Source organism: Morone saxatilis, unplaced genomic scaffold (assembly GCF_004916995.1).
Source record: "Morone saxatilis isolate NCDOM2014 unplaced genomic scaffold, NCSU_SB_2.0 Contig5, whole genome shotgun sequence".
Lineage (NCBI taxonomy): Eukaryota > Metazoa > Chordata > Actinopteri > Moronidae > Morone > Morone saxatilis.
In genome coordinates, this window is record NW_023340095.1 from 12339835 (window position 1) to 12357855 (window position 18021).

The 18021-nt window shown below is 38.5% G+C and overlaps 1 protein-coding gene across 1 annotated transcript in view; it reads left to right on the forward strand.

Moving 5' to 3' along the window:
- Positions 1-14866: 14866 nt before the first annotated feature.
- The window catches only part of LOC118339141 (polypeptide N-acetylgalactosaminyltransferase 5), a 7298-nt gene continuing 4143 nt past the window's right edge, over positions 14867-18021 (forward strand). Inside the window, exons 1-3 of the mRNA XM_035676687.1 lie at positions 14867-16395; positions 16495-16661; positions 17396-17515. Coding sequence (XP_035532580.1) covers positions 15320-16395; positions 16495-16661; positions 17396-17515 — 1363 coding nt within the window. The 5' untranslated portion in view covers positions 14867-15319. The remainder of the gene's footprint in view (positions 16396-16494; positions 16662-17395; positions 17516-18021) is intronic.

Below are 18021 nucleotides of genomic sequence, written 5' to 3' on the forward strand. Positions count from 1 at the left end.
AACATTATGACAGGTTTCTGAACTGTAATCTATAGGCTGGAGATAAGAGGGTGATTTACCCACACAGACCAACTTGTTTGTCTACATTTCACCTTCCCATATTAGATTTAGTGGCCTTCATTGAGGCCAATGTAAGCCTTAATTTGCTTGTGACCAAAGTAAGGTTTAACTCATCAATTAAAACGTGAGCCCTCCATGAATAACCTCCTCTGAACTTCATATACAAACACAAGCCTGAACTAAAACACACTCCAAAGGGGACTCCAGGGTTGTGTGCTTTATATGCCTCTGTACAATCTAGAGAGCCATCAAACCAGGAGCCACTAATCAGCTGAGAAAGTCTTAAACAGTTTGAGCTAACTCTGGAAACAAAAATACACTGAAGATATTTCTTTTGGTGTTCAGATAAAAAGTGTGAAGCTCTGGTAGCCTTATTTTTGTTTAGTCAGGTGGCTCAAGGTGGCAGAAGAGAAGAGAAGAGAAGAGAAGAGAAGAGAAGAGAAGAGAAGAGAAGAGAAGAGAAGAGAAGAGAAAGAGAAGAGAAGAGAAGAGAAGAGAAGAGAAGAGAAATTAAAATTAGAAAAAGGGGCACAGTTGAAAATATCCACGTCTTTTTTTTTACCCCAGATGCTGACTCTTAAAATGGCCCAGCAGATAAAGGTTTTCTCTCTCTCTCTCACACACACACACACACACACACACACACATTCACACACCAACACTCATTACCTTTTTTTTTTTTTTACCTTTTGTCCAGTATTTGGTGCCATTACCACTCCTACCCCAGCAGTAAAAGAACTGGGTCCAACTTTATTCTTTCAGAGCGCTTATTAAAAGTTTACATATTCACACTTCTGTAGAACAAACCCTTAATGAGGATGAAGTGAGACTCTTACAGTTTGTCCTCACTTTATGGCAAACTATAGGTATTGAGGTGTTGATGAAAAGAAGGTAGAGCTACCCTATAGTTTCAGCACAAATACATAAGGAACTAGGCACTGTCTAGATAACGGTAGAAACAAATGAGTAGAAAGATCTTAAATTTAAAACATAGTTGAGTATGTAGAATAAGGTTCTTGTCTTCGTTGGCCTTTTTACTGTCACATGAATTTTGAGGACCGTGCCTATGGACTGGCAGATGGGGGGGTGGTGGACTGAAGAGTATCACTGCTAAAACTATTAGCTCTGCCCTGATTGAGGAGACAACACTTCATTTAAAAAACAAAACAATAAAACTTCCCAGCACAGCTGACTGTCAGTTTTACATTTACCAATTAACCACAATGTAACCAAGTGGTTTAATTAAAGTATACAAGCCAATCAGTTAAAATAATCTGTTTGCTATAGAGTAACACTACATAGTGTAACTGTGTATATATAAAGATTTATTTTTTCACCTTATTCTGAGAAATTGGGATGGGCATTTTAATTTTTTACTCGCATTTAATCACAGATTAACTGATTATTATGAATTATTATTGGGTGCAGCCTTTCTTCAGTTTATAGATATTTTATTTTTTTATTTTGTCGAATCAATGAGGAGATTTCTGTTCACAAGGGCTGCCCATGTCTCCTGAGCGGTAGTGATGGAAGAGGACTGCAAACTCTTACAATTAGCAATTATGTTAGGTGTCAAATGCAACAGTGAAAAATGTTGCTTTGGTCAGTGATTTTTATGTTGTTTTAGTGGGTTTATGCAGTTAGCAAGTGACAACTAATCAGGTAGTACTGTGTGTGTCACCTCACAGCATAAACAAGCACAAGTATCTCAAAGACCAATATCCCTGCAGGCAAAAAGTCTGGTAGGTTAGTAATCTAATGACACTCTGTGCTCACAACTGACCAACTGAACGGACTCTAGATGACACAGCATTGAGCATTTATTTATGAGTGTGCGTTCTCTGTACAAGTGCTTATAAATCTCCTTTACATTATGTTGCTGCATCACATTGAGATGTGAAAATGAATTAAAAACTATCCACAAAAACACAAAAATACAATTTACAATGACTGTAATGAACTTAGGATCCAGTGTGAATTTGGCAAAATGAGGTTTGTGGTTTGAGGTTGATGAAAGTAGATGTACATAGATTTGATAATTGTACATTTGTATGGTATTTGACTCATGGGGTAATTTGTCTAATGGAAATAAATTCAGAATGATAAGAAATTAAAGAAATGCACTCATTAAAACTTATATAACACTAATTTAAACTCTATAATAAGAGAAAAAAGTTAGTTGATTGATTAAGCCCGGCTACTGCACAGGAATCTAACTGCATTTTAAATCTGCTATAGCTTTCAATGACAGCTCACAACCGTTTCTCAAAACATGTTTTTGTGTGTAGAGTAATACAGCCGAGCTCAAATTTCTCTCGTCCCTTCAAGCGCAAAATACAAAAGGCCTAGGCTGCCACTACCTGATTCAATCAAGTGTGTTACATTGTATACCCATGGGCAACAAGGCAACTTGTATTTTAATTAATAATGTAATACCCTGGACTCAAAGCCTTGACCCCTGGCATTCTTGCTGCTTTTTTTGTAAATACTCTCAAGATCCCAGCAAAGATGCTGGGAGCATTTTTCTACACACTCCAACTCATGCAACTGAATTTGATACATAATGTTTGGAACTAACACTGTAGCATTTTGAAGCACTATGTGAGTGAAGAGAAACACTTTTTTTTTTTTGCATTATGTGATAGCTCAGAAACCAAGGAAAGCCCGCTGTGGCATATGGCATAAGAAACATCAGGTAAAGAATAATAAACAAAGGAAGGAGCACTAACACTGAAGGACGATGGGGAAGGAGAAGAAAATTGCAACATAGATTTAACAGTATTAGAAAAGAGAAAGTTATTGGCATAAGAAAATATCCTATGTGAGCAGAGTACATGGTGTGAATGAAAGTTAATGTTAAGGGCTATGAAGACAGAGACATGGCCGTGGGTGCTATGTTGTGAGGAATAACATGCACAGTGAAGGGTAAACGCACGCTTCTTTGGAGATCCTGGACCGGAAAGAAGCCTGAGGGAGCTCAGGGGCTTGTGGGATACAGGCTGTATTCAACCTTTCTCTGCAGCCACACACACCACAACAACAAGGGATGATGGCACCCTTACTGTATACCATGAGAAGCACTGACTCATTCGTTCACACATAACAAAAATGTTAACTAAACATACAAAAGTAAATGACTGATTGACTCACATTAAGTCATGGAAAACATCAGAGATGACTGAATGCACTGTAGTCAATTATACCATGTTTTCATCTACATTGATCAAAGCTTTCATCATTGAGACAATGAATATATTTTCATATGCACGAACAGATCAATTACCTGCCAAAGATTTATATCACAATCGTTTATCAGTTGTTGTAATTTAAACCACAACTGATCAAATATCCAACAAGCAACTATAAAACTATTTTCCTGCAATCATAAATTAAATTTTTAACAGAACAAACGTTTTAATTAGCTAACATGAGCTCAGCCACAAGTAAATCTAAAGTGATTATTCCTGCCCTTAGAGAAAGGCTGTCTCCCTGCGCTCTGTCAAAAGGTCAATTATGGCCCCAAACCGGCATGCAGTGACAGTGACCTGGAAGCACTACTGATGACCCCACATCCAGGGGCCCAAAAGAGTTGATCATCTAACATGCAGGATGCCTGGAGCCATGGAAATCTGACATTTGTCCTTATTCAAATGAACACAAACAATATGCATCTCATGCCTCTCCCTAACCTGTGCCAAAACTAAGACATAGGGACCAGCAGTCTTAATGCATTGTCCTCCAATCCAAGTTCATGCCCTTCCCTGTGAATACAGCCACACAGCAATCACACACAGAGCCTGCAGTAAGAGCGGACTGCAAAAAGGCGCTGTTTTCACTCACATCTACACTAACACTAGTCATTATAGTTCTAGTCGACGGTACTGAGGTCACAAAATGGAATAGGGTCAGACAGAAAAGGAACATGTTATAGACAAATGACAGATCAATATTTTCTTTGTGGACGTTTTTCATGTTGATGAAAAATCTTAATCCTTAAACGTCCAGTGTAGAGCATGTAGGCTCTGTTGTCTGTATTCATAGGTATGTTTTCATTCATGAATATCCACCTGAAAATAAGAATTTGCCTTTTGTGGAGTCCACAATGAATTGCCACGTTTCAACAGTAGCCAGGAATGGACAAACTAAACACTTTTTCCTGAGTTATTTGGCCACCATAGTTTCTCCTTTATGCTTGGAAGGGGAGGACGAAGTGAGGAAGTTGCAATCTGCAACTACACCACTAGATGCAACAAAATCCAACAAGTTGGTCCTTTAAAGAGAATAAAATAGATATTTTTATAATAACAATGTTTTCTAGCCTGTAACTACTGTTTTAGTTCAGTTTCACTTGGAATTGATGGAGACCATCAAATCAATAACCAATTACAAATAAATTATAAATGCTAATGTTGTTCAGTGTCCGCTTGGCGTGTAAACTGTTTGTACCTAGTTTGTCTTATTAACTAAAAAGGTGATAATATGAGTGATGTTTTTTACAGTTTGTTTCTGCTGCCCCCAAGTGGCCTAAGAAATCAGCTGCTGGAGGTTTAAAAATAATGTATCTTAAAGGCAAAGAAATAACAAAACCAACAATACATTAGGCTATCTCTCAATACTTTCTGACTTCCCTAATAATCATTCTCAGCCTCAAGCCCATTCACTCCTACTGAGGATGTAAATCTTAAAAAAAGCTCACAAGTGTATACTTTCATTTTTAACATGCTCATTTCCTAAAACAGCTGGGTTTTTTTTGCAAAAAGGAACAAATCCTGCATTTGTTGCCAATTTGGTGCACTAGTGAGTATTTACTGCAGTCGGACAGTGCATGTGGGATTAACTCAAAATCAACTACAGTGCCCATGTTCATCATAATGAATGAACATGTCAGCCAGAGCAACTGTGTGGCCCATTGATGTGTTTTTAATAGTTTTTGAACAACAATGGAGGTCTATGGCACGGAGGATTAAGATAAATCAGGATCTGACTACACAGGCAATACTTACTAGTACTAGGATCAATTCATTGTTGGTTTTGGTCTTTTCATGGGATTTATTGACAAGAAAATAAATAAATAAAACCACACTAATCCTTTAAGTTTAGTAAAATATGACAAATATCCATAATGCAGTGTCCCTTCATGCTAAAGCCAACATGAGCCCGTTTACTATAACGGAGTAAAAAGCTTTGCAAGAACACCTCTATAAGAAGGTTATTGCCGTAACACCGGTGTATACACAGTAAATTCCCCCTGAATAGCACTTGCCTGAAGCAACACCTACCGTAGTAAATGTTTATCCATGTGGACTTCCCATCTCATGCTGTTTTGTCTGTGTGTGCAGAAGGTAGCGGCCTGGCCTGGAACTGTATGACACAGAGCAAGGGCTCTCATGTCTTCAGGGCGTTCCACAGAGCATGATCATGAAAAGCAGAAACATGAAGAAAACTGCAAAAGGTTGAGCCATGGAAACGTCTTTCTTCTGCCCGTCAGTTAATTTCCTCTTTTTCCCTTTGGTTCCACATCACTTTTCTATTATGTTTTGAACACAGTGAAAACATAATACAAATCATGCTGCCGGAAAAAAAAAAAAAATCTAATCATTACACCCTCAAATGAAAAAATGGATACCAGTGAAAAATGTAAGGGAATTGTTATTTTTCACATTCTAATTCACATCACAAGGAACCGAAAAGAAACACATGCTGTATATCAGATTGGTTTGGTGCCTTTTGCCCCGAGCCATGCAGCACACACTGATATTAGTTTTAAATACAGATTGCCGGCAATAATAGAACAGAAGAGTCCATGCCTGCCACATAGGCCCGGTCTGGAGTGCCTCACATTGCTGGGCTTGCCAAGACAGCTTCAATCAAAAAGCTCAAATAAATGTAGTTCTTTGGGCTCTGTCAACTGTAAACTGTTATTGATCCCAACAAATGAAATTTGTTCACGTTGATCGATCAAACACATTATCTGTGTTTTCCAGTCTATTACCAGCAAGTGGAAACTCAGAAGGCATCAATAAATAGAGTTGGGTCACTCCGGGTAGATTCCTTTCAAGCTAGGAGGGCTGTAAAAACAGGCGACCAAACATAAGTACTTGTACTTAAAGGTAATGGACCTGCATCATGACTAAACGCTAAGTGCCTGGGGTGTCTAGATGTGGAAAGCACTTCTGTAGCACCTTCAAGGTCTAGAGACACTTGTGTATGTACTGTATACTTGCCCTCATGTCTTCTGCCCTTGCTAATACCACCCCCCCTCCACCCTCACGCACCAACATATGAAAGCCTTCCAGCTGGCACCCAACGCCTGTACTTGGCAGGTCGGGAGGAACATGAGAATTAAACCTATATCGCCCCAGCTACCATTTCTCAAATATCAGTGGAGTCCAGCACTTCACCAGGGACCGGTGAGAGGAAAGCATGTCAATGGGACAAAAAGCTCCTTCTGGCACTACTCCACTCAACTGCTCTGCTCCCTGCTATTACAGGAGTAAAGTTTTCATAAAGAGGTAGATACAAATTATCCTTTGAGGAAGGGATCCATCTAAACGGTTGGATGACAAGGTGATGAATCTGTGTATCATCTAATGTGCGTTTCATGGACAAAATGTACCTGTGCATGAAGCAAAATAATAAACGTTTAGCAGGATTTTGCAGGCTTTTTTGGAGGGATTGTTGCTGCCTAAAATGTCTCATTTTACTGCAGATTTTCAAAAAATTGCGATACATGTTGTGATGTTTATAGGCAGTTTTTGGCGATGAAATTGCACAAAAAAAAGATGTAGAATTCATTGAAAATCAAATCTCATGTCTCGAAACAGGCAAGTGAGTTTGGTGATGTCTGTACATACATCAAACTGAAGGAAAAGTTTGGACAAAATTGCAAAGTGATTGGTTGAATTTGTGCGATCTCCACCTCCTGGTGGGACTGATCTAGTCCAGTTTGCTTGCTATTTTGGCATCAGTGTTTTCTGCTGAATAATAGGTTGTCAGTGTAACTAAGGCTATGTTCACACTGCAGGTACAAGTGGCCCTAAACAGATTTTTTTGTTTTCAGTGTTCAGTGTTTTTTTCATGAGTCTGGAATCTGATCTTTTAGATTCTGATTTGGGCCACTTTTATATGAGGTCCAAATCAGATACAGGTCTGATTTTTTGCAACGCATCATATCCAAATTCATGTGACTTTTATGTCACTCTAGTTTGACATTTGTCGTGCAGGCTGCTTCAGGACCGTGACTTTGACCACCCTGGAATCTGATATTGGCCACATTTATAAAGTAATGTGAGCAGCCAAACAAAAAAAATCTGATATGAGCAAAAAATCCGAATTGAACGCTGGCAGTGTGAATGCAGCCTAAGAGATCTACAGTGTTGCCAGTTTATTAGGTACACCTACCTAAAACAAATGAGGAAATACCTGAAGACAATGAACTCTTTAACCCTCAAATAATATTTGGTCTTTGTCCATCTACTTGCCAGACTTTAAAAATGTGATCAGTGTAGAGTACTGCAGTGCATCAAGAACACATCAGGCTATTTATTTATCTCGTAAATAAACAAGTATTTTATGTAGAAAACAAGTATAATAACTTGCGACTAGCTTTCCAAGTTGTTATACATGTTTTATTTTCCCTGAGTGAGGTTCACAAACCTCAGCTGAACTTTACCAAAAACCATCCTCTTCTGTCCTTTCGCATTTCTTCAGACTAAGAGTGACAGCTTGTCCACAAACCAAGGGCAGCCTTACTAGAAATAGGAATATCTGCCCCTCTACAGTGATAGAGCAGCTCTGATAGCTCCTTTATTATGGAAAATTATTTTAAACAGCATAAAACGGCAGAGGCTCATTTTTCCCATGTTTCTGCCACTATCACTCCAGCTATTGATAAGATGTCTAAATTTATTGCAGAATAATTCTGCAGGAAAAGAGATAAAAGGTTGCTGAATAAAATATGAGGCGAAGGCTGTAAATTGTAGCAATGCATATCATTTCATTCAAATGTAGGACGCAATTACCATCTGCTACACTCATCAGTCCCCTCCTTTATGACTTAATTATATGTTTAATGCTATCAGATCAAGGAAAGGGCAAAACAGATGAATGAGAGAGAAAGAGAAAAGATTCTGCAACAAGACAAAAGGCAGATGAAAAGTAACATAAAAGGATGGAATTGATTTCATTCACCAGGAAATAGAAAAAGTTAATTTAGATACAATGTTCCCTCATCTCCTGTGCCTTTGTAAGATAATAAACCCAGCGTGTTGCCAATAGGTCTCATACCAGTCAAACAAAAGAAGTCAAGTTCCTCAAAACTGAAAGTCTTCCTGTATTCATTTTGAGAAGACGTTAAGTTGGTGAATCGTTCAGTGTTATATGATCACTGCAATAATTCAATGTATTATCTTCAATAATGTAATCACAGACTACAACATGCAACAATGTAGATCGTTCACATCTGTTCTACTCAAATTCTTTGACATATTCTTTTATAAGCTGTTTCAGGGGGTTTTATAACACCTGCACATTCTTTCTATTACATTCTGTCATGATATTATTCATTATTTTGTTTTATTTTAACACTATTAAACTAAATGTTTTCTGTTGTAGTCTATTCTGTATGACTCTATTGCTGGGGCAAAATGAAACTTCACAATACTCAAACTTTTTGTTTGGATGCAAATCGTGTACGGCAGTGTTCACAAAGAAAACTGGGGTTGTCCAAATGGCTGTGGGGTAAAAAGCTAGCCAGTGGGCATCCCAGGTGCCAGCGGGCACTGTCCTAACTGTGTACCTTTGGCCAGAACTCATTATAGGGTGACATTTAGGACTGCTGCTGTCCATGCCAAGTCAGCTCTCTGGATTGAGACAAATTATGTAGTTATTTTTTATGTCAGACATTAAGTCATGTCCAGTGGGAGCCAAATCAGTATCACCTTCATGTCACCTGGAAAAAAAAACTGATAAAGGCTGTCGACTTCTTAAACAGGGACGTTATTTAACTTGTTTGGTGAAATTTTCGGTTTTACAAAAGAAAAAGATTGAATTGAAATATGGCCTGATCTGCATTACAGTGGAGAATTCAACATTAATATAAAATATTAGATTATAAACTGTGAATCAGCTCATTCTTTTTCTTCTTATTAAATGTATTACTTACAGCATTCATTAAACACACAATCACATGATGACTGGAGCTAGAAATCACATTCCTGTTCAGTTGTCTTATCTTTCTCTCTTTCTGTGGATCCTGGCAAAACAGAGATAAAATAAAGAGAATTTTCTACCTGTACGCTGCAGGAGGTGCAATGGTTTCCTTTGCTCTGTGACGGCTAATTCTTCCAAGCCTGAAGGACTGCAAAAAAATGAATCGAACTAACGTGAATAACCTAGAATTTTCTATAAATCCATTGCTAAAGAATCAGAAAGGTTTATAATACAAACAAACACCTGGCAAGGGCTGTACAGTACACTATACAACAATGCACATATGCCATGCCATTTATTATCTTTTTATGATTATCATAGATTTACACAAACGTTTATTAGCAATTAAAAACAAATACTATTTCAATGCTGTGTATCAATACTTTATAACTTGATTTGCTGCATTTATTTCAATTTATGGATATAATGCAAAAGGAATAAGACAACATGAGTCCTTGTTGCAGATTCCTCCATGAAGCTAAATGATCTCATCCAACCACACAGAGCCCAACATGAACAGAACTAAAGCTCCATCTTGTGGACAAAAACAAGTACAACAATGTGACACCCAAATAGCCTCTGGTTTTCCATTTACAGGTTTGGCTACAGATATGCTTGCATTAAGCCCATGAAATGATAAAAAAAAATGGGTAAGATAACATGTTAACAGACAAAAACAAGGCACTAATCAAGTGGGTAAGTCGGTGTGAGTATAATGACATAGTGTTTGTGAAAAGAGCAAGAAATCTGCAGTAAAGCGATCAATAAACATTTTATGGTGCTCTCATTTTGTGGGAGAAACATTTATCATTTGAGAATCCCATGAATACATCAAACAGAGGACACAGACAGAACTGAACACGGATGAAAGTCACTAAGTGAGCGGTCCACACTAGCTCGCAGGTATCTCACAAAGCATGAAATGAATCAAAGTTGTTTATCTGCTTCGTATTATTGAGCAAATTATAGATAATTGCTCATTTGATGTATTCTGAGTAAAGCGTTTATATGATGCATATGCTGTGGATATTTTCCACATAAACTTCAAGATGTAACAAACAGAGAAAAAAAAAGGGATGTAATTGATTATAAGTTAATTGTGCAAAGGTCTCCCTGATGGGAACCATCTGTCAAAACAAGCTGTACATTCACTAATTCTAATCATAATTAATTAAATGGCTAACAAATTACATACATCATAGTTAGTACAGGGGGAAAACTACCACAGGAACTGTTATGAAACAAATTATCTTTAACAATGAAAGAAAATTACATCACATAACTAAATATTATACTCGTTTCCGCAAGCCATATTTCTTAATGAATTCTCTAATTAATTTAATTCACACAATGTGCATAATTTGGAGCTGAAAATGTCAGTGGGTCAGACTTAACCATATTGTTGCTGGCTGTCTATTTCAACGAGTGCCATATTAGCACAACATGACCTCTATGTAAATTACACAGACCAACTGTTGTAATTTTAATTCCAGGGTCTAATTAACATGTTCTAAAGATATCATACGAGTATGTTTAACTCATTTTACACATGCCAGTGTCAATGTAAGATTTCTATTTGCCTTCATTTTGTGTAATCCTTTTGATGGGAAACATCATGGCAGCTTACGTTACAGATGTCAATTATGACAAAAAGGTTATTATTTTTTTCATGCTTCTCGTATTAAATGCTGAACTTTACAGTCAGGGTGACTCATCACTCTCAAAACTCAAGACTTCTGGATCTGTGAGCATTTACAGTCACTATGACTGAGCTCATTCAGAGATCACTTACATGGACAAAAGTGTTTCTAATAGAGGTGGACATTTTAGCTTCCTCTTTTCTTACACTCGTCATGTTGAGGTCAATGGGCACAATCAAAGAGAGTAATACGGATTAGCTCAAAAGATGTCACAGAGGAGTTAGAGTGAAATGATAATGGCCCGCAGATCAATACGGTATGATTAGTGTTGAATTGAACTTGTGATTATTTTCAAGTGGTTCTGAAAATATATATATATTTTCTCTGAAGGACCGTTTGCTTTAGAGTGCAGGGACAGCATTTATCAAATGATATCAATGCACTGAAAGCTGTTGAACACATCAAATATAAATAATCCACTGCAGCTAATCTTTATTATCAGTTAATCTTATTTTCTTGATTGATCAAATAATCTGTTGGTCTAATGTAAAAAAAATAGTGAAAAACCTGATAAATTACTTGTTTAAAAACCCCAGAAAATTCAATTTACTGTAATATATGACCAAGAAAAGGAGCAAATCCTCAACTTTGATGAAAAAAATTTGGCATTTTTGCTTGGATTCTTTTTTAAACGATTGAAAAATGACTGCTGACTAATTAATTAATCAGCTAATCGTTTAAACTCTGCAGTGTATTGCCTGAGCAGCACAGACACCTGTATATTTGCACATTGTTTCACTTCACTTAACGTCACCATGAATGAAATCCTGTGTAATTATTAGGCTGGTGATCGACTCTCACTGCTACATGCTCTGTCACCTCTGCCTTGCTAGTGTTTTTTTCCCGACCCTGTGCCGATTCAGTTTAGAGAAAAATACAATCAAATTTACCAAATGATGCCATCATGAGTGTGAATGCAGAAATGGATGAATAAATGAATAAATTGCCCAGTGGATGGAACATATAAGCTAACACATGCATTGCAGGGCTCGGGGGCTATCCTGAGGCCAATCATTTAGCTAACACACTAATGAAAGCGTGTGTAGTGTGGCTAAGGGCAGCCACCATGGGAGGTACCACTCCCCTCCCTCCTCATGTTGGGGACTGTTAATAGGCTGGATGGAGCCAATGGGACTCCCAGGAGAGGGCTGCTGATGAAGAGGAAAACCTGTCGTCGCCTTCACTAATCACTGCCTAATGGCTGCAGTAACACAGGTTTTACAAATGCGATTGTGTGCCTGTACACGTGTGTGTGTGTGTGTGTGTGTGAGAAATACTGAAGTTTTAGGATATCGGTCACTAAAATGTTCATTGGGGAATATATTGTGTTTTGATGCTTGGTGGTGTGAATATTTTGCTACCAAAGATGTAAGTGTAGAGTTATTGTCTTTTTCCAGCCATTGTCAGCTTCACCAAACCAGAAAATATGAATGTTATGTTATGTTTTTTTGTTTGTTTGTTTATTTGTTTTGTTTTATGTCATTAAAGGTGCAATCTATCCAAATCTAAACAAAAACTCAATTAAGCCGATTGACAGAACGCCAATAGGTGACCATTCTCTGGTTGCAGCTTCTCTAATGTAAGCGTTTGCTGCTCTTTCTCTGCTTTATATCATCGTACTGAAAATGCTGGTCAGGAAAATCAGGACATTTAAAGACATCACTTTGGGCTTTAGGGAAACTGTGAGGATTTTCCCCAATTTTTAGACGATTTTCTACACTAAACAATCGATTAACCACAAAAATGATCAGCAGATTAAACAATGAGGAAAATCATTTTTAGTTGCAGACTCAAAATAAATATTTTACAATAGACCTTTTTCACAGCAGCCATTTTGACATGAAATAGTCGGGTAAACACAGGTGTTACCAATTATACTAATTAGGGTTCTTCTCCATTCAGGTCAAACAGAGTCAGGGTGCTGCTGTTGTTCATGTTGGCTCAGTTTAAAGGCTCTGCTACACTAAATGCAACAGAACCTTAATTATTGGTAACACCTGAGTTTACCCCACTATTTCATGTCAAAATGGCTGCTGTGAAAAACAGTAGTAAAACAGACCTAATTCCCATTATGGCCAGATTTTTCATCAGATTTTCACCTGTAATTTATTTTATTTAAGCTGCGTTTATATATAATAAAGGAAGTTAATATAAAGACATTACTATGGGATGATAACTTGAGATGTCAAATGTCACCATTGACATCCTCCAGACTAAATGATTAGGATGTTAGTTGCAGCTACAATTCAGCCATTTATTAAAACTTTAAAGTGATTTTATGTAGTTTTAACTTTATTAAAAACTCCCCTCCATCGAGTATGACATGTTTGGCAACATCACACATACACTTCAGAGAAATCATGGTGGTAAATCAAGTTATGTCACATTTTAAGGTGTGTGCGGTGTGCCAGGTTTAGCTTGCTTACGTCAGTGAAACCGACGTGCAACGTCAGTTCGACATTATGATGTCACCTGTAAAGCAAACAATAAACAAAGTTGATTGAAATGTGAAGTTCAAAACTTTCCAATCACTGATGAACTGCATACGCAGCTTAGTTTGCAGTTTGGCGTCTATATTTTGGCACGACTTTACTTTTTTTTTTTTTTTGCCAACGTAAACGTGAAGTTAATAAAAACTGACTGATTGAGGAAATCGCTTCCGGTTAAGACCTAAAAAGTAAAAGTTCTTATTGAAGATAATTTGTTGGAATAATTGAGCTTCACACCTTGGACAAAAGCTGTTAAAAAAACAAAAACAAACTTGATATCAAAAAATCAGCAGATTAGTTCAGTTGCCATGGAAATGTGGTTGTCGAACTTTCCATCATTACAAGCACCAGATTCTGTATTTGACCCCCAGAGAATGAGACTCTGATATCTTTCTTTATTCTGATTGGTTGTTTTCATTCAGGCCCGGTGGATTCTTTCAAATGATGCCATTAGGAGCCAGAAGACCCTAATTTGTTTTTACTGATTATCTGTCTCATGTCAGGATCAAGTGTGAACCTGTCGTACCCTTTTGAAGCCTCAAGTTTGGCGTTTTGGACGTCGCCATGACAGATAGATGGAGCCACTGCGAGTTGAGCTGCTCTCATTGGCTGCGCAGTTTCGACTCGTACGTAGCAGGAAACAATGGTGGCCTGCCTGGTCACACACAATCTCGTACAGCTTAACAGTACAATAAAATATGTTTCTGAAACATTTTTAGGTGAGAAATCGTAACGCAGTAACAGAATCTTGCTTCAGCCTAGTTTGAAAGTTTGATCTAAGTTTCGTGCGCTGTGCTGGACAGACTCACTGAGAGTGACTTTTCAATCATAGGGTAGCCACTCCCAAAAGCATACTTATGAGCAGCTTTATCGTCTATTTTACTCTAAATTGGACCATAATTTACTAAATGAACATCATTATGTATAGAAGAAGACTTGAAACTAGTGATTGAGACCATAAACTCGTTAGGAAACTGTTTACTGAGTTCATAAATGAAGTGAGAGGTCGGGTCATTTCTCCATTAGAGTGAATGTTATCGGTGTATTATTTCCTTTACATATAATGCAGGGTTTAAGACACTTATGAAGCTCTGTCCATTATATACACTGTCAATGATCAGGGCACAGTGAAAATTTCAGCAAATATAAACAAAAAGTTATTTTCATAAAAAACTCCCCTACAGCAGCTTTAATGGAGCTGGTGGTGAGACTGTTTTTCCAACTGTTATAATCATTTACCACGAGGCCCTCCCTTTATAAGTGGGGAAATAATAAAATGAAACATCTGTATCATTCCACAATCTGCCTGCAACATAATCAGTTCAACCTTTTATTTTGAAGGGACTTCCTGCACCGTCGTCTGGTAGCTCCGCAGAGGCCGACACTTCCCAGTCAACCTGTCCAATAGGAGTTCACCGACGAGCTGGAAGTTGGTTGCTACGTCCTCATACAAAAACTGTGTGTCGGTCATTGCTGTGGCGTGGAAACCGACAACATTAAGTAGCTTAAGTTTTTTGTTTTAAGTCACGAAGAAGTTGATGATTTTTTTTGCGATACAAGACGTTAACTAACTAACTTAATGTCCTCCGACGGTCAGAGAGGACCGGGACCGATACGGTATGGGAAAATAACTTTATATGCATTTATGTAACCTACACCTTTGTGCTGGGTTATGGCTGTCAGGTCTCTGCTGTGTTTTTCTGACTGACAACACCGACTTCTAGCATGCCACGCAGGCAGCTAACTTCTCCAAAACTTTGCCTGCAACTCAGGAGTGGCCCGCACAGCATGATACTTTGACGTTTATCTTACATTTTCACGTAGATTTCCTTCCCCCCCTCCCTGTTTTAAATCAATACAATGATGAAGGTTAGGAGATACTTGAGGGGCAGTGGGAGGGTGCTCGCATTTGTGTTCATCGCCTCTGTCATTTGGCTGCTGTTTGACATGGCTGCCCTCCGGTTATCGATAAACGACGTGAACAGTCAGCTGCTGAAGGAGCGAGTGGTGAGAGAGAGGGAGCTTTACAGGCAGCAGTCCAGGGTGACACAGCTGATGAAGAGGGGGTTCAAGCACCCAGTTCAGAAGGTGGACCTGGCTGTCACACATGCTGGGAAAGAACCACTCAGTTCAAGCATTAAACTAGCCCAAGTGTACAGGCAGGGAGGCAGGAAACAGGGCGAGATGTTAGGGGATAAAAAGCTCTTCCAGCACCAAGGAGGTCGTCTTCCCAGGACTGCCCGCCCTAAATATGAACATAAAGAAGGTGACAAGAAAAGAGATGTCACACCAAAGCAGGGTGATCCCGCAAAGAAGAAAGCCGTAGACTTGGATCTGAATGGGACAAAGTTGGAGAAAGGTAGAGCGATAGATGACTCTAATAAGGTGATGTTATCTGTAGTGGTGTCTCAAATATCCCAAGTGGCAGCTGGTGTTCAGGAAAACAAACTTGTTCCGCTACCGACCTCAAAGAAGGGATCCATTAATGGTGGAGATGTTGTGCAAAACGCTCCGGGCAAAAGCGACTCAAAGACACACGAAAAAGTCCAGGGTGAATCTAAGATCAGGAGCGGGATAAAAGAGAGCCAGCTTCAGGCCGAGGAGGCACACCCTGTTAAAACAACATCCAAACCATCTAACAAGGATGTGAAGGCGAATAAGGAAACAGAGGAGAAGCACATTGGGCCGGCTGAAACGGAAACCTCCAAGGATAACTCCACTGCTGTCAGAAAACCAGGTGTCCACAAAGTGCTTTCTCTGGATGCGACTCAAGTTCCCAGAGATGCCAACGCGGTGGGCCAGTTTGGTCAGGCGGCACTTGTTGCCAGTAATGAAGACTTAGAGGTGAAGAAGAGATGGGACGAGGGGCATTTTAATGTCTACCTGAGTGACCAGATCCCAGTGGACCGCGCCATCCCGGACACCAGGCCCGAGATGTGAGTCGTCTAACGCACATTTTCTCTCTCTCCAACTGCTCTGAGTGCCGAGCTGAATTGTCTTTTTGTCTCTGCTGTGTTTTTTTTTTTCTTTTCCAGGTGTGCACAGAATCTGGTCCACGACGACTTGCCTTCCACCAGTGTGATCTTCTGTTTCGTGGACGAAGTGTGGTCCACGCTGCTCCGCTCTGTGCACAGTGTGCTCAACAGATCTCCACCGCACCTCCTCAAAGAAATCATTCTGGTGGATGATTTCAGCACCAAAGGTAACTCCGTCCCCAACGCTTTTACAGGTAGAGCGTGAACAGTGCAGCGGTCTGCATCAACTAAAGCACCAGAAAACTGAGCTGGTATCCTTGTTTATAGTCTAAAATGTGTAGACAAACTAATATACAGTAATGTCTAATAATTTGACCTCACTAATTTGACTATATTCAGTTGTTTTGTCTTTTTTTTAATGAAAATGTTGGTGTTTTTGTGTGATTTTGTTATCCTATAAACACTGTGTGACTTAAGACCCCTCTTTGACACTTCTATCATGTTTATTTTCTGTATTAGAATCCAGTCTTTATCACTAGTGTCTGGCCAAAACATGGCTTTCTTTTTTAGCACAAACCAATATCTGAGAGTAACAATGATATATATCAAGTGTTATTATAATAATCAATATTATTTCTTTATAAATACATAAGTGTATTACTTTAATAACTCACACAGCATGGTGCAGAAGAGTGTGAGCTTAAAAGCAGGATTGCTAGAATTAAAACACATCACACAACTCTGACATGTTTTTTTAAATTGCATACATTTATAACAGTAACACATGTTTTTAAGATCTGTCCCTGAAATGTGGTTATTGAAGAGATGTGACAAAAAGATGAGTGGAGACAGTCGATAATAAACTTGACAGTGCTCTCTGGTGGACAACCTACATAATGGTGACACTGTGTCTAAATTTGGGTCCTGGTAGTTATTTAAATCATATGTAATATTTTATCAGATAATCTGAAGGAACCGCTGGATGAGTACATGGCCCAGTTTCCCAAAGTGCGAATCATTCGTCTGAAGGAGCGTCAGGGCCTGATCAGAGCCAGGCTGGCTGGAGCGGCTGTAGCCAAAGGTAATCACTACTTTGATCAATACTTTTTGTCATAAATGCTTTTTATTGTTTAGTTTATATATACATACGTACATTGCGGAGGGAATATGTCCCACATAAAAGAAACATGAAGACAGCAAAGAGCAATCACAGAAATGTGTCAAATCATAGGGTCAGACTTTTTTATAATGAATGTTACAATGAAAACACAAGTGTGTCTTTGTCTTAGGTGATATAGGAATACTGTTACTGTATTTACGTGACAACCCCATGATGACTTATTTACTTAGTTACTAAGTTTTATAATTGTGTCGGTTGTGCAAGATGTCAACACATTTGACATGTGGGTACAAGCAGAGCTCGTCTAGACATTGTCTGGTACAAGATTGTAACTGCATGGGCTACTGTATCTAATCCATGTGGCATGGTTTGAAGCATAGTTCATAAAGACGTACACAATCAAGTGTAGAAAATATAAATAAAGATAAAAATAGAGACAATAAGGAGGAGCCACTATATATATATAT